Source organism: Poecilia reticulata, chromosome 22 (genome assembly GCF_904066995.2).
Source record: "Poecilia reticulata chromosome 22, P_reticulata-male-v2, whole genome shotgun sequence".
NCBI classification, from domain to species: domain Eukaryota; kingdom Metazoa; phylum Chordata; class Actinopteri; order Cyprinodontiformes; family Poeciliidae; genus Poecilia; species Poecilia reticulata.
Window position 1 is genome coordinate 28,001,649 of NC_088851.1, and position 21,441 is coordinate 28,023,089.

Here is a 21,441-nt window from a genome sequence, read left to right on the forward strand (position 1 = left end):
TGGGGCGGACACATCTATCCTAGGCTGACGGACCGGGCCCGGTTCGGTTCTGGGGAAAGCTTGGAGCAGAACTTCGGGAATATGAACCCGAGAGACGCGCTGCGTGTGTGTCTGGTGATCCTGGCAGCAGAGTCCAGCTGTTCGCTTCCCACGGACCGGAACACGGAGTCCAGCCGTCAGGTAACCTGCTGCAGGTCCACAGGTCTCCTTTGGACCTTCAGCTCAGCAGAACCTTCTGGTCCAGAATGACCGCTGGGGTCCAAATGTCCGAACCTTTCCACCCAAAACTCCAGATTTCCGCTGATCTTCGGTTCTGAATGCAAAGCGGAGCCGCAGGTTGAAATGTGTGTAAAATGACGATACGAGACTTTAACTTTTATTTAATGACGTTAGCAGCTGACCCTTCAAAGTAAAAGTTAAATGATGAAGAGCAGCAGATTCTGCGGTAAATCTGGTTCTGATTGGCTCCGAACCTTTTCAGTAGGAATCACTGGGCGCAGTGGAGGCGGGTGAAGCACAACCCAGGTATTGAGGCCTGAGCTCTCATGCCGGTGGTCGCAGGTTCGATTCCCGGCCTGGCTACATTTGCCGCGTGTCCCTCATTAACCTCTTTCTTGTCAAACTACCTTCAAGAAAAGGCCACTAGAGCCACGGGGTCAGAGGGGTCCAGTCAACTGGTTCTGCCCATCATCTAACAGCTTTCAGTCAATTACAAATGTTAAGAATACACATTTAAAAATGTATTAAAAATTCATCACTGGAGGTTGGAAACCTATTCCCTCCATAACATCCTGCACAATAATATATTGTCCAGGAATGCCGCTTCAGGTCAAAGGTCACCCATCCAGGATGTCCAGGTTGCCGGTTCAATCCCCGCTCTGTCTGCCGTTGTATCATTGAGCAAGATACTTGACCCTCCTTACCTGCTGGTGGTGGTTCAACAGGGGGCGCCACTGCATGGCCCTCTGGCCTCCATCAGGCTGCTGTAGGGTAACTGTGGCTACCATCTGGTAGCTCACCACCATCAGTGCTGAGTACAGGACAGCTGAGCAGGTTTTCCTAAGCTGGACCCACAGAGTCTGAAGACATATCTGTTCTTACACACAGAAACAATTTTATTTTGGTGGTCTTCTCAGAGGGCCGAGGATGGAACCCTGGGGAACAGCCCCGCTAACTGCTAGCTTAGGTTGAAATCCTTGTTAATTTCATGGTTTCCTTCCAGTTTTAGACATTTAACAGTTTTATCCTCTCCAATTCTTGGACGGCCCACAGGAAGATGCTCTGTGCTGCTAAAATGACGAGCCTCTGGTTCTGATCTGGAACTTGGCCCCAAACCGTTTTGACCCAGTTGTGAGAAGTGAAATGCAGAGTTTGGCTCAGAAACTCGAAGCCTCCAGTTGACACTTAGAGGAAATGACCCCCCTCCCCCAACATGCCTGGAGCTGCTGGGCTTTAACCGTTTAGCTAAAAATACAGAAACTCGACCCGGGAGACGGGCCGCCGGATCGCAGGACCAGAACCCTAACCGGAGCAGTTCAGGCTCTTGCAGCACATTCTGGATCCAGGAAATGTTTCTGCCCTGTCCAAACTCTGATTGGGTCACTGCTGAATCCAGAACTTCAGTTCCTTCAGGACCGGCGGAGAAAGTTCCTCCAACAACTGCTGAACCCTCCATGTGTTCATGTTTCTGCCGTCGGTCCAGCTCAACTTGTGTCTCTATTTTGCAGATCAGAACCGAGGAGCAACCAGATCATCCCAACCTGGATCATCTTCAGCAGGAAAACCTGCTGCAGACGCTTCCTCTTCCATCTTCCTCCACTTCCACACACCGCTGGCCCCAGCAGAAGGACCTCCGCCCATCACCTGCACCTGAGGGGGAGGAGCCTGGAGCCTTCGTCCTGGATCTGAGGAAATTCCCTGATCTGGCCAATGTTTATGTGGGCTCCCAGAATCCCAACATCCAGGTAGGAACATCTACTTGTTCTCTGCTTTGAAAAGGTTCTAGGTTCTGAGCCGTAGAGACCCGGCGGCTCCAGACAGAGCTGGACCCGACGCCTGGCAGGAATAAACACCCGGCCTTTACTGGAGGTCAGAGGAACTGCAGGACTCACTGGGTTTTATGTAGATTCTGACTCTGATCAGCTGGAGGTGACTCGGTTCTCCGACTCCATATCAGTGCATCTCTTCCTGCAGTGAACAACAAGCCTCTTTGATTCATGTGGAATCTGATCTTCATGTAAACTAACCTGCAGCCGCCTGCATGGCCCTCATCCACTCTGAGGTCACCAACATGTCCGCCAGAAGAATCTGTCCCATCCTGACTTCTTCTGTCTGTAAACTGTAAAAACAATCTGAAATGCAACAAAGATCTGACTTCAGATCAGTTCTGGTTTTCTGGACGGTTGAAGCTGCTGAAAACATGGAGGCGGCGCCGGTCACAGAGTTCCTAGCGAAGACAGAAGTCTGTTGTTCTGTCTGGCCAGAAACAAGCCGAGCAGCAGGACGCAGATGACCAGAGGGGGTTTCTGCCCCTCAGAGGTCTCACCGTGAAGAACACGGCGGTATGGTGCAGCCAGCATTCAGGGTGGAGACCAACAGAGATCCAAGGATGGAGCTTTAGTCTTCAGATGGACCTTAGGTGGAGCTACCTGGTGCAGCTAGCTGGGACGGTGCAGGTGGTGTTGGGGCTGCAGGTGGGGAAATACAAACAATGTTCCCACTGACACCAAACATCTTCAGTCTACAAAGAAAAAGCATCTTTGCTGCAACCAGGATGGAGCCTCCAGCTTCATCTGGTCCCTGTGGACCGACGGTGGCCTGTGACCCCACCGCCTGAGGGTCAAACATCATGGGTTTTAAATGATAACTCATCAAATGTATTTACCTCTACAGGGCAGTGAGACGTCTGAGTTCTAGAGAGACAAGAAGAGTCAGGATTCCTGGAAGACACAATCATTTGTGTAATAGTGAGCCGGATACGTTTCCTCTAAAGTTTAGATATTTATGTTTTCTGGCCATTAAGGTTGATTCTGAATGGTTGCTTTGGAGTGGCCTAATCAAAGTCCAGACTTCAGTCTGGTTGAGATGCATAACTGTAACCTTTGTCCCAGTAGAGGAATTTGAATGAAATCTGAAAACACATTGTCCTATTTGTTCAGGTGACCTTTGACCTGAAACATTTAAAGGGTTTTCCCAACTGTTCATACAGCTTCTTGGTGAAACTGTTAGAATAAATGGAGCTGATTAGCATCTAGAACTGCTAGCACATCCAGGATGCTTCTTCTTCCAGGTGACCATTGAGGTGATGGAGGCCTCCCAGACCGAGGTGGAGATGGACCTGGCCAAGGAGAACCAGCGCCACGACTGGTCCGAGTCGCCATCCGAGTGGATGAGCAAGAAGCTGTTCTGGCCGCTATTCTGGGAGAGCAGGCTGGCAGGAACCGGGCCTGAGGACTACGGCTACGACCCGGCGGACGCTGTGCCGGGCTGGAGCGAAGAGGGGGAGACCAACGACAGCTTTGGTGAGACATTTCAGATGCTTCTTTCTCCCATTGATCCACCTCAAGGACTCATCCTTGAAACACACAAATAAAGAAATGAAACTGAAGGCAGGCGGGGCGAGACGGCAGCGAGTTGTCCCATGAAGCATGGAGCGGCCGGTCCTTCACCGGCAGATTAGCTGCATGGAGCAGAAAGCATCTGGGATTTATTCTGCAGAGATTCTCCTACAGATCGAGAAAAGACAGCAAATCACCCAGCAAGCAGAGAACCGTCCAACTCTCTGGTCTCGCTCTGCCGGCTCTTTTCTCCTTAATTGTTCCCCAACTGAGGGAGGAATTTACGATGTGAACTTGAAAAGGCCGGCCTCTGCTTCAGCTGCTCACCGCCCATCCATCTGCTGTGTGCTTTCAGAGGGTGAAGGGTGGAGTGACTGGGCCCCATGCAGCACCACCTGCGGACCTGGATCTCAGAAACGGACGCGGTCCTGCGGCTCCGGCTGCACAGCAACAGAATCACGCACATGTGACCTGGAGAGCTGTTCCAGTAAGATACAAACCGGTTTGGGGCGTTCTGGTCCAAATCTGTCTCCACAGCCTCAGATCTTCTCCTGATTAGAGGCGATGATGCTTCAGCCTGAACCACGTTTCTGTCCGTCTTCGTCTCGTAGGCGCTGTGGTCACAGAGGCCGAGGTGACGCCGCTCCACCAGTTCAACAACACAGACTCCAGTACGTATTCTTTTTGTTTCACCTGACGGTGAATCCTTCCCTACCAGCTCCTCCGCTCCAGTTTCAGATTTATTGATGCGATACACCAGCTGTAGAAAATGATCCTTTTTTTCCCAATGCGAGACATGAGGAGACGAATGTCTGACTCATGACCTCAGACTGGTGTAAAGCAGAGACCTGCAGCTGAATTCACACAACTTCTATACATGCCTCTGGTCCTCCACGTTTGAATTCATTTATCTATGCTCAAACTATTGCATCAAATTTAACAGCATTGCATTAGCAATGTGGTGTTTTAAATGAAGAATCTGCAAAAGCAAAATCCAAACATACAGGCAGCACAGAGAAGAATGACGGACGGCGTTAGACGAGGTCCCACCGAGGGACACAGGTGGACTTAAATACACAGGGAGGGTAATTAGGGAACAAGACACACCTGGGAAGAGACAGGACCACAGAGACTCAGGGAAACAAAACCTAGAAAATAAACACACAAAAACTCCAATCCTCACATATGGTCTGTATTACAATGTTAGCACTAATGGGGCCTTAAACAGCTGCTTATTGCCCCACATACTCATACTTACCACCTGAAATTCTCTCCTGACAAATTCCTTTATTTCCCACAATCTTAATGAGAACTAGCAAGTTTGATGAACTCTTTAGGCGCCTCGCTCCGTTTCTTGTCCGTCTGAGAAGCTGTAACTCGCCTCTCAGTCCGGGACACAGAACGGCAGCGACATGTCGGTGCAGACGGTGAACCGCAGCAGCGCAGCTTCCTACTGCAGGCAGGAGAACAGCAGGAGGCTTTGGCTGTAATCAGGGATCCATTCAATTAGCTTTGAATGTTTATTACGTTATTACAAAAGCACAATTGTGAATTATTTGTGCACCAATCGAAAATGAGCTGATCAAAGTCAGACTCAACTTAACGTCTTTGCTCTGCTGCTGATGACGAAGTCTGGGATGATTCTTGTTTTCTGTTCTCATAATTCTGCATATATGTAATATATAAAGCATGTTGCTCTTAAGTATTTTGGCTTACGTGTCTCTCACGTCCCCACAACAACTTCATGTTGACTTTTATGATGTTGATGTCAAATGTGAAACAATATGAACTTATATAACCCGTATTCTCAGCCTTATCAGCCCAGTGTCACATGAGATCCAGTTCGATGTGAACCGTTTCCACCGGGGAGTTTAATGTGCCACACCGAGTATGTTGGGGCCTTTTGTTTGCTTATGCCTCGGGCCGGCTCTAAATGTGATCAGCATTGTTTTTAGATCTACTGGTTGATAACTCAAAGAAATATTCTATTTATTTTGAAAGTCAGTCGTTGGCCTCGTTTTCTCTCCTTTTGCTCTGTTTTAGTTCGTCTTATTGATTGGCTTCGTTGGTTGAAAAATGTTAAATAATGTTTTCCTGCGACTCCCTTCAGGTTCCTGAGTGGACCTCCGGGCTGAAACCCAGACCAGGCTAACTGTGATTCTCCCTCTCAGGTGTGGACAGCTGTGAAAAGTGGCTGAGCTGCAGGAACGAGTTCCTCCAGAAGTACCTCCACCAGGTGCTGACCCAGCTGCCCTCCTGCCCCTGCTCCTACCCCTCAGAGGCCGTCTACGGCGCCATCAGCATCCCGGACCGCAGGCTGCGCAGGACGTACCGCTGGAGAGACGCCAGCGGGCCCAAAGAACGGCTGGACATCTACAAACCTTCGGCCCGGTTCTGCGTCCGCTCCATGCTGTCCTACGACAGCCTGACGCTAGGGGCGCAGCACTGTTGCTATGACGACCGGATGAGGCTGATCACACGCGGCAAAGGCGCCGGAGCGCCGGACCTGATCGGCGCCGAGTTCTCCCCGGAGCTGCATTACCAGGTGGACGTCCTGCCCTGGATCCTATGCAAAGGAGACTGGAGCCAGTTCCACTCGGCCAGGCCGCCCAACAACGGGCTGACCTGCCTGGAGAACCCGGCCGAACCGGCGTTCCAGACGGAGCTCAGAGATGCCCGGGAGTACTGAGGCCCGGTTCTGAGAGACAGAACGACCCGTCCAAATATGAAACCATCGGACCTGAGCAGCTGTGTGTGTGTGTCATTATTATTATTGTTATTTTGTTATGTAGACCAACACAAGCTAGAATAAAGTCTGGCAAGTTTTCCTACTTAATGCTTTGCTTCTTGTAGCCCTGATGTTAGCCAGATGTTAGCCAGATGTTAGCCTGATGTTAGCCAGATGTTAGCCAGATGTTAGCCAGATGTTAGCCTGATGTTAGCCTGATGTTAGCCAGATGTTAGCCAGATGTTAGCCTGATGTTAGCCTGATGTTAGCCAGATGTTAGCCAGATGTTAGCCTGATGTTAGCCAGATGTTAGCCTGATGTTAGCCAGATGTTAGCCTGATGTTAGCCTGATGTTAGCCAGATATTAGCCTGATGTTAGCCTGATGTTAGCCAGATGTTAGCCAGATGTTAGCCAGATGTTAGCCAGATGTTAGCCAGATGTTAGCCAGATGTTAGCCTGATGTTAGCCAGATGTTAGCCTGATGTTAGCCTGATGTTAGCCAGATGTTAGCCAGATGTTAGCCTGATGTTAGCCAGATGTTAGCCTGATGTTAGCCAGATGTTAGCCTGATGTTAGCCTGATGTTAGCCAGATGTTAGCCAGATGTTAGCCTGATGTTAGCCTGATGTTAGCCTGATGTTAGCCAGATGTTAGCCTGATGTTAGCCTGATGTTAGCCTGATGTTAGCCAGATGTTAGCCAGATGTTAGCCAGATGTTAGCCTGATGTTAGCCTGATGTTAGCCAGATGTTAGCCAGATGTTAGCCAGATGTTAGCCTGATGTTAGCCTGATGTTAGCCAGATGTTAGCCAGATGTTAGCCAGGCTGCCTGCTCCAGTAGTTCCTGCACTCAGCCACTGCTTTAAAACACATTGTTTCAATAAGAGCGATAGGTGGCGCTCTGCTAGTTGTTGGCAGTGACAGAATAGCTGATATTCTGATTTGATCAGTATTAGCTTGAGGTTCCAGTTTGCCCAACTGACTGATTTTAAGGATTGACGCTCTGCTGACTCGTTTCACGTCAGCTCAGAGTTTCTCCTCCTGAAACTGAGGCTGTATGATGAAGATCTCTCTGATACAGGGCCGTGCAGAGACCACTAAAGGGGCAGGTGCTAAAAAAAAAGGCACATCCAATCGTATTTTAGGACAGAATATTAACAAACACTGCGACAGACTGGTGACCTGTCTAGGGTGACCCCACCTCTCGCCCGGAACGTTAGCTGGAGATGAACCAGCACCTCCTGACCCCACTGAGGGACAAGGTGTGAGAAAATGGATGGATGAATGAATATTAACAAACAGCTTTCAGAGTTTAATAAACAATGGTAAATTACAAAATTGTGATATATACAATCAAAGCTAACGAACATCTCCATGTAGAGCATAACTCTATGCATATGTAAGATATTTTATTAGTAATTTCTTTCTGCATTTTGTTATAGGAAAGTTTTGCAATATTCAAACCAGCAATTTAGCAACATATGAAACTCAGAGCTGGACCACCAGACATATTTAGTCTTTACATAATTACACTATTAAAATATAAACCAGGGCTCAATGCAGCCTTTTAGTGACTGTAATCTATAAAACAAAGATCTTCCTGTTGGCTGAGTGGAGATGAAGACGGTCAGGACAGCAGAGCTGCAGCAAACTTTAACTGGACTGCAGGAAAAAAAACAAAAGCAAATATTTAATTGTTAATGTCACCATGAGAAAAACTACAGAGTTTTGCTTAAAAAACTTTTAAACATTTAAATCACATTCGTCTCATGAAGTGAATTTTTTTTTGCAAAACAAACTTATTTTGCTTGTCATAAATCTTTTCTTAACATTCTAAGTTTTTGTTGGAGTCAAAGTTTTGCTTGTGATTCTCACATGACGTCGTGGGCAAAAGATTCTGATGTGAGCAAATAAAAGTTTATGTTTGGCAAATAACTTTTTATGTTCACAAGACAAAAATTAGTTATTTAATTAAAAAGTTTTTTAAACAAAACGAATTTTTTTAAAGGAATCATTACAATTCCAAAAGTTTTTATTACAATTTTATTTTACTTAACTGAGGTTAGTTTTTTTTTTCATTGAAAAATTCCATCCATCCATTTTCTTCCTCTTATCCGGGTCGGGTCTCGGGGGCAGCAGCCTCAGGAGGCCCAGACTTCCCTCCCAGCCTCTTCCAGGTCCTCCAGGAACCCCAAGGCGTTCCCAGGCCATAGAGAGACATCGTCCCTCCAGGTGTCCTGGGTCTCCCCTCCTCCCGGTGGGACCTGAACTCCTCACCAGGGAGGCGTCCAGGAGGCATCCTGACCAGATGCCCGAGCCTCAACTGGCTCCTCTCGACGTGGAGGAGCAGCGGCTCTACTCTGAGTCCCTCCCGGATGACCGAGCTTCTCTCTCTAAGGGAGAGCCCAGCCACCCTGCGGAGGAGGAAACCCATTTCGGCCGCTTGTACCCGTGATCTGGTTCTTTCGGTCATGACCCAAAGCTCATGACCATAGATGAGGGTGGGAACGTAGATCGACCGGTAAATCGAGAGCTTCGCTTTTTGGCTCAGCTCTCTCTTCACCACGACGGACCGGTACAGCGCCCGCTTCACGGCAGACGCTGCCCCAATCCGCCCGTCGATCTCCCGCTCCCTTCTTCCCTCATTATGAACAAGATCCCCAGATACTTAATCTCCTCCACTTGAGGCAGGACGACCCCCCTGACCCGGAGAAGGCACTCTACCCTTTTCCGGCTCAAGACCATGACCTCGGATTTGGAGGCACTGAGCCTCATCCCGGCTGCGAACCGCTCCAGCGAGAGCTGCAGATCACGTTCCGATGAAGCCAACAGGACCACGTCATCCGCAAAAAGCAGAGATGCGATCCTAAGGCCACCAAAACGGATCAACACCTCGGCTGGTCAGAGATTCTGTCCATGAAGGTAATGAACAGAACCGGTGACAAAGGGCAGCCTTGGCGGAGTCCAACTCTCACCGGAAACGAGCCCGACTTACTGCCGGCAATGCGGACCAGACTCTGACACCGGTCACACAGGGACCTGACAGCCCGTATCAAAGGGCCCGGTACCCCATACTCCCGGAGTCCCCCGAGGGACACGGTCGAACGCCTTCTCCAAGTCCACAAAACACATGTAGACTGGTTGGGCGAACTCCCATGCACCCTCCAGGACCTGCTGAGGGTGTAGAGCTGGTCCAGTGTTCCAGAACCAGAACCACACTGCTCTTCCTGAATCTGAGGTTCGACTGTCCGACGGACCCTCCTCTCCAGGACCCCTGAATAGACCTTACCAGGGAGGCTTAAGAGTGTGACCCCCCTGTAATTGGAGCACACCCTCCGGTCCCCCTTTTTAAACAGGGGGACCACCACCCCAGTCTGCCAGTCCAGGGGAACTGCCCCCGATGTCCATGCGATATTGCAGAGTAATTGAATAATTGGGAAACAAATTTAACTTCATACTCTGTGAACCAGAAACTAAACTTAAAGTCTGGTTCAGTTTTTTCCCTTCATTAATGATAAACTTTTATTACATTCATTATATCCATCATGGTAATTCAGGGTGAGTTATTTTTAATTCTAAATTAATATCCTTGTTGGACTTTTATTTAAGTGTTATTTTCCTTCCAGATACATTTACCTAACGCTGAATAAATGAAATGTACATTATGCAGCAAAGGAAATTAGAAGATTGGACATATATCCATTATAGAGATGATCGGTTTTGGACGGGCGATGTGCCCTTATTGCATAATAAATACTAAAGAATGACTGATATCATTAACGGTACAGGGGAGAAGCTTTTTAGTAGCTTTGCTAGCAAAGTTGTTAGCTAGCAGCTAGCTAATAGCACAACAACAACAGCCTAATGTCTGTATAATAGAAATACTGAATGGATAGATAAGAACAGTTTGTCTCCTCCCCTCAGTAGTTCTTCAGAGAAAGGCAGACGCAGAGGCCTGTCAGTGTCTGTTGTATTTCATTACCTCTCTGCTTAAACCGCGACTCCGAGCTGAAGCAGAAACGATACTTCAACGTTTTCCATCATCTGACAAGCAGCAAGTCTCCACTTTATTCACCAAACACGTTTTTTATTCACCAAAAACTGATCTGTGATCTGGAACGTTCGCTACGTTGAGCTCCAGTTAGCCGCCTTATCTCACTGCGCGAGAGGCAACTGGGTCATGCGTCACGGGCAAAAGGTCAGAGGTAACAAGGTGACCGGAGGGCTTATTATGTTGTACAAAAAAAAATATAATAATAATTTTAGCACATATTATGTGTCAGAAGAGGGCTTAGAAAATAATAATACAAAAAAGGAAGATTTTAAAGATATCGTAACATTATCATGTTTCCTAAACATGTAAGCCCTAAACGGTGGGTTTTATGTCGCAGATGAATTTAAATAATACAGTTTTGACACCTTTTTTGGGACACGAGTCCAATGTTTTACAGTCAGTGTCTGATGAACAAGTTCTCCGCTGTTTCTTTTAACGCATGAGAAAACAGAGGCCCATTGTGTCGAAGATGTGATCTTTACTGTCCGGTCTATTAATATGGGAAGGGATGCATTTTAATTTCTGAGCCTGCCAATATCTGCATCCCCCGTCTATTGCCCTGTGGATATGAAACCAGTAGCTCAGAGAACAAGTGTGATTATGTAGAAAAGGTGAAATCCCTCTTAGCTCTTTGTTTCTCTAGGTTTGGAGGGGGATGCATTTTTGGCAAAGCAAATTATTAGCCTCCCAATATATGCATGCCCTGACTACTTTCCCCAGATCTTATCCTACTGATATGAAACTCGTACGATCAGAAATGTTTCTGTAAACTGAAAACAGGAGGAGTTGGTTTGGTCAGAACGTTTCCTCTCGATTGACTTGATGAAATATGATGCAACAGAAAACCCCGAAACATGTAAACACAAAGTCTATCTGGTCTCAGTCAATGAGCTGAAGGACGACCCGGCCGAACCCGACCCAACTCGACCCGACCTCAGCCTGGAAGAACAGCTGCAGCTCAGAGCTGAAGCTTTACTGAAAACTTTATTTTCAATGATTCGGAAAGAAAAATGAAAACATCAAGAAAAATTCAAATCATCAACTTCCGATAATGACATGATTTAAAAATAGAAAAACCAAAATACAGATGAAAAAACAATGTTTATGTAAGAAGTTTCAGTAATTAATCTAGTTAAAGTGATTTAGATTGGCCCTAATTTAAATAATCAGATGACAGCCAGTTCCCACTCGGTTTTATCGCTGAGGCAGTTCAGACTCTCCCCTGCAGGGCGGCAGTGGTGAGTCTCCTGCTGAGGGACATCGTCCTGGTCCACAGACAGGACGATGTCCTTGGTGTTCATTTTTTCACGTTATAATCTTTCACTCCACTCATGACTTACAGATTTACCTGGAAAAACTCATTTCAGCTTTTATTGTGATTTTTAGTGTGATGAACTGATAACCAGTCATAAGCTTTTTACAACTGAATGACAATAAACCAACATTGGCTTTTTGGCAGCTTTGTAAGGATATCTCTAAAAACAGTAAATGTCCTTATTGCTGTTTTGTCTTTTTCCAAACTGTCTGTTTGTTTACAGCCCTTTAATTTATTTCCTCTCTCTATTGTTTCTGATGTTTTTGTTTTCCTTTTGTTTTTCCATGATAAGCTCTGCGCTGGTGGAAACGTGATACATAGATACATGTCCAGCTCCAGAAGAAACTGATCAATGATCAATGGTCACACAGTCCAATTTGCTTTGCTACATCTGGTCGCTGTGTTTGTGTTGCTCATGGTGAAGCTGATTTATTCATTAATCAGATGATCAGGTACTAAACGTTGTTTTTATTGTTCCTTCATGTTTTTCTCGTCTGTCTGTCCAACCAGAGCAGGAAGTTATGCACAGCTTTATATTGACACTTCCTGTTTCTCACAAGCCGCTGGGTTTTGCTACATCAGCAGCAGGTGTGTACGTCCACATACTTTATTCATGTTAGGGTGAAGTTCATATATCTGAATCACATGCAGTTTGTGTTATTTGTCATTTGCAGCTGAGAATGAAATGTAGTGGATGGCGATATTTCCTGTGGGAAACTTTCTCACGAGGTTTTTGCAGATTGAATCTGTAAGTTTACTTTTACTACTTTGTAGAAATCTAGAGTTACTTTTTCCATAGATGTGTTTCTTTCTTTGTTCATCTGCACAGTTACACTTTGGTTGCTGGGTTTTAGAAACAATCTAAAACCCGACGCCCTGCTGGAACCTCCAGTGCTCTGAACGACCTGCAGTCGCGTTGCTCAGAGACCAACAGGAAGTCCTTCATGCACAACAAGTCAATGTTTATGTTCTTAAACCCAGGATCACCTGGGACCTGCAGGTCCGCCTCTGGACACTTGGGAAACAAAAAAGACCCAAGCAGCTGAATGTTTCAGAGTAGCCTAGTCAAAGTCTGGACTTAATTCCAATTGAAATCCTGCAGGATGACCAAAGGTCAAAGGTCATCCTCAGGGATGTTATCAGTTGTTCTCAGAAGGAAGAACATCCAGTTATGAGGGTCAGGGTGTGAATACTTTTTCACATAGAACCGTTTTGGTTGGAGGCATTTATTTCCTTAATATGATTTGAAAACTTGAATTTTTTAGTCGGGTCGTCTTGGTGCAGTATTAGTATTTCTTTGTTGATCTCAAACATTTAAGTTTTAAAAACTTCAGAAAACCCTGAAAACTGTTTTTCTCCATGATTTCAGAGAAACTCTGGCTGCTTGACAGAAATCAGAGGCATCCAAACGTTTCCATGAAAACATCTCAGAATGATCCTTTCTGACCAGTCACTGTCTCCAGACTCAACACGCTGACCCTCATCCTGAGGTTCATTCAAAGTCAACAGACACTTCAAATCCTTCCAATCTGCCAACTGCCTTCATCTGAATGTGTCCGTATCTCCCAGCAGACGCCTGCTGAGCCGGTTCTTCATCAACACTTGCTGAACTTCAGCTGGACAACAGAGAGACTTTAAGAATCCATCACATGAAGGAAACTTGTAAATCTCTTTTATCCTGAATCAATGCGGCCAAATCACCACCTGATCTCTGGACTCTAAAGTATTCTACTTTTATTTGTTCTGATCCAGTTTAGATCCCTAGACACAGGGAGGCGTCTCACCTGAAAGGTTTGGATGACATTGGTCCATCATTGGGGCTCCACCCCCTACGCAGACTCTCAATCCCATCACTAAGACTGTCTGAGTCTGCTTGAAAATGCTAAGTTATATATATTTAGCAATTTAAGTCCAAGTTTTGTAAGATGGAGCCATTTTGGTCCACTGCTTTGGCTCAGTTAAAGTTTAAAGAAAGCTGAGCTGATCCTGAAATATTTGTCTGAATTACAGTGGTGAAAGTAAGGGGGTACGGCGGGGTCCTGCGTACCCCTAAAAGATTTAGCGGGGGTCCTGCGTACCTCTAAAAGATTTAGCGGGGGTCCTGCGTACCTCTAAAAGATTTAGCGGGGGTACGCCGTACCTCTAAAAGATTTAGCGGGGGTCCTGCGTACCCCTAAAAGATTTAGCGTGGGTACGCAGTACCTCTAAAAGATTTAGCGGGTGTACGCAGGACCCTCAAGAGAGGAGCGGCTGTCTGCTGTAAAAAATCAACGGGTTCACTGTGCAGCTGTGAGTTCACCCACTAATCAGCCGTGACTGATTAGTTTTTCAAGAATAATCTAAAACACGACTTAATCAGTTAATAAATTTTTTTTCTCATTCTTATTGTTTCTGAACTGTTCTTTGCTAGAGCAGCGGCGCGACACGTCAATCGCAGAAGGTTTTGAGTGGATCTCGACATTAGATGACAAACTGAACGCCGCTGAGAGCAGCAGGTCCTCTGACTCCCTATTTAATCAACATAATGTGCTCAAACAACAATAATAACCTCAGTGATTATTGTTTCAACAAGGTGTTGCGCAATTCTGTGTGTTTCGGTTCCATTAACAAAATAACGAGCAGAGCAGGAACTAACCAACCATCACTGTGTTCAGGGAACTTATTAATGATAAATATCAAGCCTGAAAACCTAATATCGTAACCGATTGAATGTTATATTTTTAATGTAATCTCTGGTCGGCTTGTGGAGCGCAGCAGGTTGCCATAGCAACGGCTGTGCTTAAATGACAGAGAGAGTAAAAAGGTGCGACTGGTTTAGAGCTGATCACCTGTTCAGGTGGTTTATCTTTCCTGTGGCTCATCACAGCTGCCGTAGTTCCTGAACGTTCAATAAACGACAAACTTGGACTAATTACCTCGATCTGTGTGATTCATTTACAACAAACAGGTAAATATGTTTCATTAAGTATTTAACATACTAATGGCTTCTACCGCCATAATTATGTGAAATTAAATTAATTGTCTGATATAAAAAGTATTTTGGTGCTTTGAGCTCAGAGTCTGAGAGGCTTTTCCTCCATCAAACTATTTTTTGCCTCGTATTTAGTGGAAATATTGATTTTAATGACACTTTCTCCAAAATAATAACCTTTTATTAGGTTATTAATAAAAGGGTAAAGGTTTTCAACAGTGGAGCTTTATAGCTTTATAGATTTCTTGTTACAAGAAAACGTCTCCATGGTTACAGTCGTGTTGTAATTATTTGACTCAGTCTTGCCTACACCAATGCAATAACATTTCAGTTGTTTCCAGTTTATTGTCAAATCTTCAAACACATCAAAGTTTACAGGTTCAAATCAAAATGTGACATTTTTTTCTCCAAGTCTGTTCAGTGAATCATGTTTTATCAACTAATCTTGTTCACCGGTTCTTTTCCTAAATGTCGTTCCTCCTTTTGCATCACAGAGAGAATCGCTGAAAGCTGAGGAGTCCGACCTGCAGAGGCTAACATAACATGTGGGGAAGTGATGAAGCTGGCAGCTCGTTGTTTCACAGCCTGAGGGGCCAAACGTCCAGCTGCAGGGACCATCAGCAGAGCATCTTTAAACACTTCATGCAGTTTATTTCAGCCCAGGAACAAGAAATGATCCACAACACAGTCAAGACAACTGCAAATGCAGCAGATGAGAATGAAAGATTTAAAGCAGGAAACTGTGAATTCAGCAGTCTGTCCTCCCTAACAGCCAATGAAACGTTTGAGAGGGTTGCAGCGTTCAGACATTCAGGCCCCAGAAAGAAGCCGAGTGCCGATTCACACAAACGGACTGAGAACGGCTGAAAACCAGAGCAGCATCGTTCAGTCGGCGTGACGTGGGGACGGTCGCATCATGTTTCCTAGTTCACCGTTCAGTTCAGTTTAATTCAGCTCCTGATCAGGGGACATGGTTGCCATGGCAACGAGCTCAGAGACCTCAGTTTCAGTTTGGCTCCAAATCCACAGTTTGTGCATCGTATTAAAATGTGGAATTGAATAGATTTGATCATCTGCAGGACATCCTGGCCTCCAGGCTCAACTGGCAGACAATGAAACTGGATTTTATTCCAGCTGAACTGGTAAATGACCAGTTGGGTCGTCTGGTCCAAGTAAGCAGACTAGAGCTCCGTCGCATTACTACATTCAGATGCAGCAACAGATTCTGCGTCATGCTGTGTGTTTCAGAATAGATTTAAAGTTGTTTTACTGGTGTTTGAAGTGTTAATAGTTCCAGTCCAAACGAAACTACTGGGAGCTTCAGGATAAACTAATAGATCCAACAGGACGGACTCGGAATGAGCTGAACCGAGTCACTCATCTCTGTTACTGTGTTTATCTGATTTTATGGCAGTCAGGGGTCAGCAGGGCAACATGATGTCAGGAAATCCAGCTGTTGCTGGAGAAACAAACATTTGGCTGTGAAGGGGGCCTGAGGAAGACGAAGGCAGTGACAGAAAAAGCTCATGTTTTTCTTTACAGACTCACTGCTGGAGACTTGGAGGACGGAGTGGATCAGAGCTGCAACAATAATCACCACAAATCACTCCATGGCTTTAATCTTTGTTTTATGACTGATTAAATGACCTGCTGACAAGAAAGCATGAACAAACTTGAGATCTGCCGCCACAATCACAAAACAAGAAACATCAGAGTTTAATTTTCAGAACCAACGGATGTTTCATTTTACATCATGTCTTCCTGCCAAGGAGCTGTTCACTTCTGAAAACTAGCAAGGTGTTTTATTGCTGAGTCAAATTTTGCTGAACAGACTGAAGTGAAGACACAGATCAGAAGGTGTGTGAATGATCTGGTGAAGGAAAAATGAAAGGAAGCGTCTTTTATGTCTTGGCTACACTTTCCAAACTCTGCATCCATTTCTTCCAGCATATATCACATTTCCCATGAGTGGACGCCTGGTGGAAACCAGTGGCGGTGCAGTAACTAAGTAACTGTACGTAGTTACTAAGTACAGGTCCTTCTCAAAAAATTAGCATATTGTGATAAAGTTCATTATTTTCCATAATGTACTGATAAAAACTAAACTGTCATATTTTAGATTCATTGCACACCAACTGAAATATTTCAGGTCTTTTATTGTTTTAATGCTGATGATTTTTCAAACAGCTCATGAAAACACAAAATCCCTGTCTCAAAAAATTAGCATATTTCATCCGACCAATAAAAGAAAAGTGTTTCAATACCAAAAAAGTCAACCTTCAAATAATTATGTTCAGTTATGCATCAATACTTGGTCAGGAATCCTTTTGCAGCCTTCAATGCGGCATGGAGGCCATCAGCCTGTGGCTCTGCTGAGGTGTCATGGAGCCCAGGATGCTTCGATGGCCTTAAGCTCATCCAGAGTTTTGTGTCTCTCAACTTTCTCTTCACAATATCCCACAGATTCTCTATGGGGTTCAGGTCAGGAGAGTTGGCAGGCCAACAGTAGCACCATGGTGAGTATACCAGTGGTTTTGGCTCTGTGAGCAGGTTGTGCTGAAAAATGAAATCTTCATCTCCATAAAGCTTTTCAGCAGATGGAAGCATGAAGTGCTCCAAACCTCCTGATAGCTGCTGCATTGACCTGCCCTTGATAAAACACAGTGGACCAACACCAGCAGCTGACATGGCTCCCCAGACCATCACTGACTGGGGGTACTGGACACTGGACTTCTGGCCTTTTGGCATTTCCTTCTCTCCAGTCTTCCTCCAGACTCTGGCACCTTGATTTCCGAATGACATGCAAAATTTGCTTTCATCCAAAAAAAGTACTTTGGATCACTGAGCAACAGTCCAGTGCTGCTTCTCTGTAGCCCAGGTCAGGCGCTTCTGCCACTGTTTCTGGTTCAAAAGTGGCTTGACCTTTGACCTGGGGAATGCGGCACCTGTAGCCCATTTCCTGCACACCATCTACTCCAGACTCAGTCCACTGCTTCCCCCAAGGTCTGGAATCGGCCCTTCTCCACCATCTTCCTCAGGGTCCGGTCACCTCGTCTCGCTGTGCAGCGTTTTCTGCCACTTTTTCCTTCCCACTGAGGAGCCTTGATACTCTGTGAACAGCCTGTTGGTTCAGAAATGTCTTCCTGTGTCTCACCCTCTTGCTTGAGGGCGTCAATGATGGCCTTCTGGACAGCAGTCAGGTCAGCAGTCTGACCCATGATTGTGGTTTTGAGTAATGAACCAGGCTGGGAGTTTTTAAAAGCCTCAGGAATCTTTTGCAGGTGTTTAGTTACTTTGTTGATTCAGATGATGAGGTTAATGGCTCGTTAAGAGAACTTTTTCATGATATGCTCATTTTTTGAGACAGGGATTTTGGGTTTTCATGAGCTGTTTGCCAAAATCATCAGTATTAAAACAATAAAAGACCTGAAATATTTCAGTTGGTGTGCAATAAATCTAAAGCATATGACAATTAAATTTTTATCATTACATTATGGAAAATTATGAACTTTATCACAATATGAAAATGTTTCGAGAAGGACCTGTACAAGTAACTTTACTTAAGTACAAGTTTCATGTATCTGTACTTTACTTAAGTAGATTTAATAATGGATACTTTCTACTTTTACTCCACTACATTTTACAGTAAGTATCTGTACTTTCTACTTCACTACATTTCTACAAACTGTCTCGTTACTCGTTACATCCAAGTCTCGTTGCTCTTTTCTTCCGTTAAAATGTGAAGTTCAGGGATTTAAGGTGGCGCCGTAAAATCCCAGCAATAACGTGACGTAGTGTCTGTTGTCACCCATCGGCTCCACCTTTACTCGCACGCGGAGCTCCAGACATGCGCAGTGGTTTCCTCTGAGCGGGAGGAGATGTCTGTCTAATGTCAGTAATATAATAGCTGCATAAATCATAGATATGGCGACATGTAAAATCAGCAGCGCTTCGCTTTCAGACGGTGGGACTTCGTCCAACTTTTAGCGTCACTTTAAAAGGAAAGCTTAAAGAAAGGTAAGATCTGTGGACGTGATGCTAGCTAAGCTAGCTGTACAGAGACACATGTTGCATCTGCATGAAAAACAGTTTGTCACTCATGCGCTGAATTATTGTGTGGAGGTTTTGACTGAGGTGTCGCATATATGGGACAACGCTGGTACCAAAGTGCAATAAAGTGGTACGATATTCAGGAACGATCCGATTCTTCTGGACGGATCTTTAAGTCCTATAGGACTGAAGTCTCACTGAGAGCAGTTCTTTGTTCTTGTGATGCTCTGCATACACTGAAGTAGCTATTATTATTTTTATTTCATTAATATATATATATAGATTTATTGTACTTTTACTTAAGTGCATTTTTTGAGTACTTTCTCCACCATTGGTGGAAACCAGCCCCTCTGCTGGTGAGAAATGATTTTACATCTTACCCAACAGCTAACGTTTGATGCTATGAAGCTTACTGGTCTCTGTGGCTCTGCAGGTAGAGCAGTTGTCTTGTGATTGAGAGGTTGTAGGTTCAATTTCAGCTTTAACCCCATGTTGCCTATCGATGTGTGACTGTGACTCTGGTGCAAAATGCTGAGTGGGAAAGAGCTGTAAGTTCAGTCTGTTTAGCGGAAATTGCCTGTGCTTCAAGATCCTGTCCTCCACTGCAAGAAGGCAGGTGTTGATGTTAATTCGATATTTGGAAGCTGAACACCTTTGTTCACTTCCTCCGTTGCTAAAAAGTCAAGTAGATCTAGATCTCCAGTTCTATAACGGAGCAGAAAATGTATTTCATTGTTAGGGACGGGAATTGATAAGACTTTATCAACATTGACTCTGTTATTGATCTCACTTATCGATTTGATTCCTTATCGATTCTCATTGGGTTAGGAAATAAACTCTATTTCAATATATGCACCAAGTTGCTGATTCAAACAAAATTAAAACTGGCTTTAAAAAAATGTCTGTCAAATTAACATTTTAACTTGAAGCAGATAGGGTGGACTGGTGATTGTCCCGCTTGGACCCAGCGTCTTTCATAATGACTGCTGGAAACAAGCATTCCCCCATGACTGTGCGGATAACCACATATAGCTCAAAAACTAAGTCAAAATGAGACATTTTCATGTTTATTGCAGGCCCACAAGGGTTTATTTCAGTTTGAACCTGAGACTGCAAACCTACATTCAGATTCAACAAATGCAATGCTGACATCTAGTGGTAGGAAGCAGAAGTGACTGAATGAAACTTTAATTGTTTTATTTTGTTAGAAACCAATCTACAATTTGCGAGGCAAATGTTGTATTTGTGTAGCAACATAGGTTATTTATAAGGATACTGCTTCGATCCAAAGAAATAATTTCATAAAAGAAATAGTACTTATAACGACATACTCACTTTTAGCTATATATTCTTTTAATTGGAGTTTTAAGGGGTCATAGTTTTGTTTTTATTGGCCATAAAATAGCCCAGCTTTTGGAAACTTGAATAATAATCAAATACTGTTTACAGATAATGACTACTGGGTATTCAAAATATTAATCTTACATTTTGTAACGCACGAAAAAAATAAAAAGAGACCAAACCAAAGGAATAGAGAAAGCCAGGCCCCAGCGAGGATCGAACTCGCGACCCCTGGTTTACAAGACCAGTGCTCTAACCACTGAGCTATGGAGCCGATACGCTGCCTGCTGCCGACGGCTGCCCATAAAACGGTGAACTGCGGACGGTGTGTTTTCTGTTCCTGGGCTCTGAAGTCCAAATCTCTGCTTCATCAGTGGAGCTGCTTGTTTCCTTTGCTTCTGTTAGACATCCTGGATGCAGACACCATCTACCAAGAACGGAAGTAATGATTGGTAAATCCTTCTGCAACAGCGCCCCCTGCTGCTCAATCGTCAGTAAAAGTAACAGCTGGTCCTGACAGTGTGATGAAGCTACTTCATCATCTTCAGTTAATTATGTTTAGATTAACATGTTGTGATTATTAGAGAATTGGTTTCAACTGAAAATTAAAAACTGGGAACAATAAAATTATACTGAAGATTTTAAAGCTAAACATATTTTTACATTCTCAATGAATCTATAACATATGAAAATGTAAACCATGAAACTCCAGCATGTGTATAACAGAACCTGTGACCTTCAGTTTATATTCTAACCCACTAGAGTTTTTAGATGACAATAAGGTTTGTGCAGAATTAACTTGTAAAAAATATGTAGAAAATGTGTTTCCTTCAAAAAGGTTGTGAATGCTGCAACTGAGAGTTTTTCATGAGATTTGCTGAAGCATTTGAAGTCAACTGTAAAAAAAGAAGTTGCAAGAATGTGATAAATTTGCAAAAATATTTTAAAAGGATAAACTGTCTAACTGCTTGTAAACACCGTAATTTTCCTGACAGGTAGAGTTTTTCTCAGCAGCTTTATTTCTGAAATGTTACTCCAGAGATTTTCCAAAAGGGAATTTGGTCGATATTTCCTCAGATAAGTGGAGACTTTGTCAAATTTACATAAATATTTTATTTAATGCAATAGGAAGTACATTTGCTCAATTGAAAATGATCCACAGATGGCAAAAGTCAACAAAAATGAAACAAGTGGAATCGTATAGCATTATTATATCAATAATTTCCATTTTTAAAATATTGGTGGAGACATATTGAATAAGTTTTGAGGTGATGAAAAAACATTTTCCCATCACAGCTAAGTGAACTCAGAGCTGTGAAACAAGATGGATTGTTTTACTGCTGCTGAGGACGACAGCAGCACCAGACTGGATATGAGAACCACATCTGGGGCTCACATGCATCATGTGCTGGATTTATTGTTGCAT

The 21,441-nt window shown here is 44.4% G+C and overlaps 1 protein-coding gene, 1 long non-coding RNA gene and 1 other non-coding gene across 5 annotated transcripts; 2 read left to right on the forward strand and 1 right to left on the reverse strand.

Moving 5' to 3' along the window:
• The first annotated feature begins 46 nt into the window (after positions 1–46).
• On the forward strand, positions 47–6,388 carry LOC103460663 (isthmin-2-like). Of its 3 annotated transcripts, XM_081603143.1 has the most exons (6): positions 47–180; positions 1,728–1,964; positions 3,290–3,521; positions 3,913–4,044; positions 4,169–4,228; positions 5,729–6,388. In XM_081603143.1, the coding sequence occupies exons 1-6, from the start codon at positions 82–84 to the stop codon at positions 6,244–6,246; spliced, it is 1,278 nt and encodes a 425-aa protein (XP_081459269.1). In that variant the 5' UTR covers positions 47–81; the 3' UTR covers positions 6,247–6,388. The 3 variants fall into 3 exon arrangements, with proteins under 3 accessions (XP_081459269.1, XP_008401160.2, XP_081459270.1); XM_008402938.3 differs by lacking the exon at positions 47–180 and having other exon boundaries at positions 360–1,964; XM_081603144.1 differs by lacking the exons at positions 47–180; positions 3,913–4,044; positions 4,169–4,228 and having other exon boundaries at positions 360–1,964.
• An 8,537-nt stretch (positions 6,389–14,925) lies between these two features.
• LOC145549985 (uncharacterized) lies at positions 14,926–15,705 on the forward strand. The gene is made up of 2 exons (XR_014085797.1): positions 14,926–15,002; positions 15,119–15,705. It is a non-coding gene; the product is annotated as an uncharacterized LOC145549985 (long non-coding RNA).
• A 4,511-nt stretch (positions 15,706–20,216) lies between these two features.
• Positions 20,217–20,289, reverse strand: trnat-ugu (transfer RNA threonine (anticodon UGU)). The gene has a single exon. It is a non-coding gene; the product is annotated as a tRNA-Thr (tRNA).
• Positions 20,290–21,441: the final 1,152 nt, after the last annotated feature.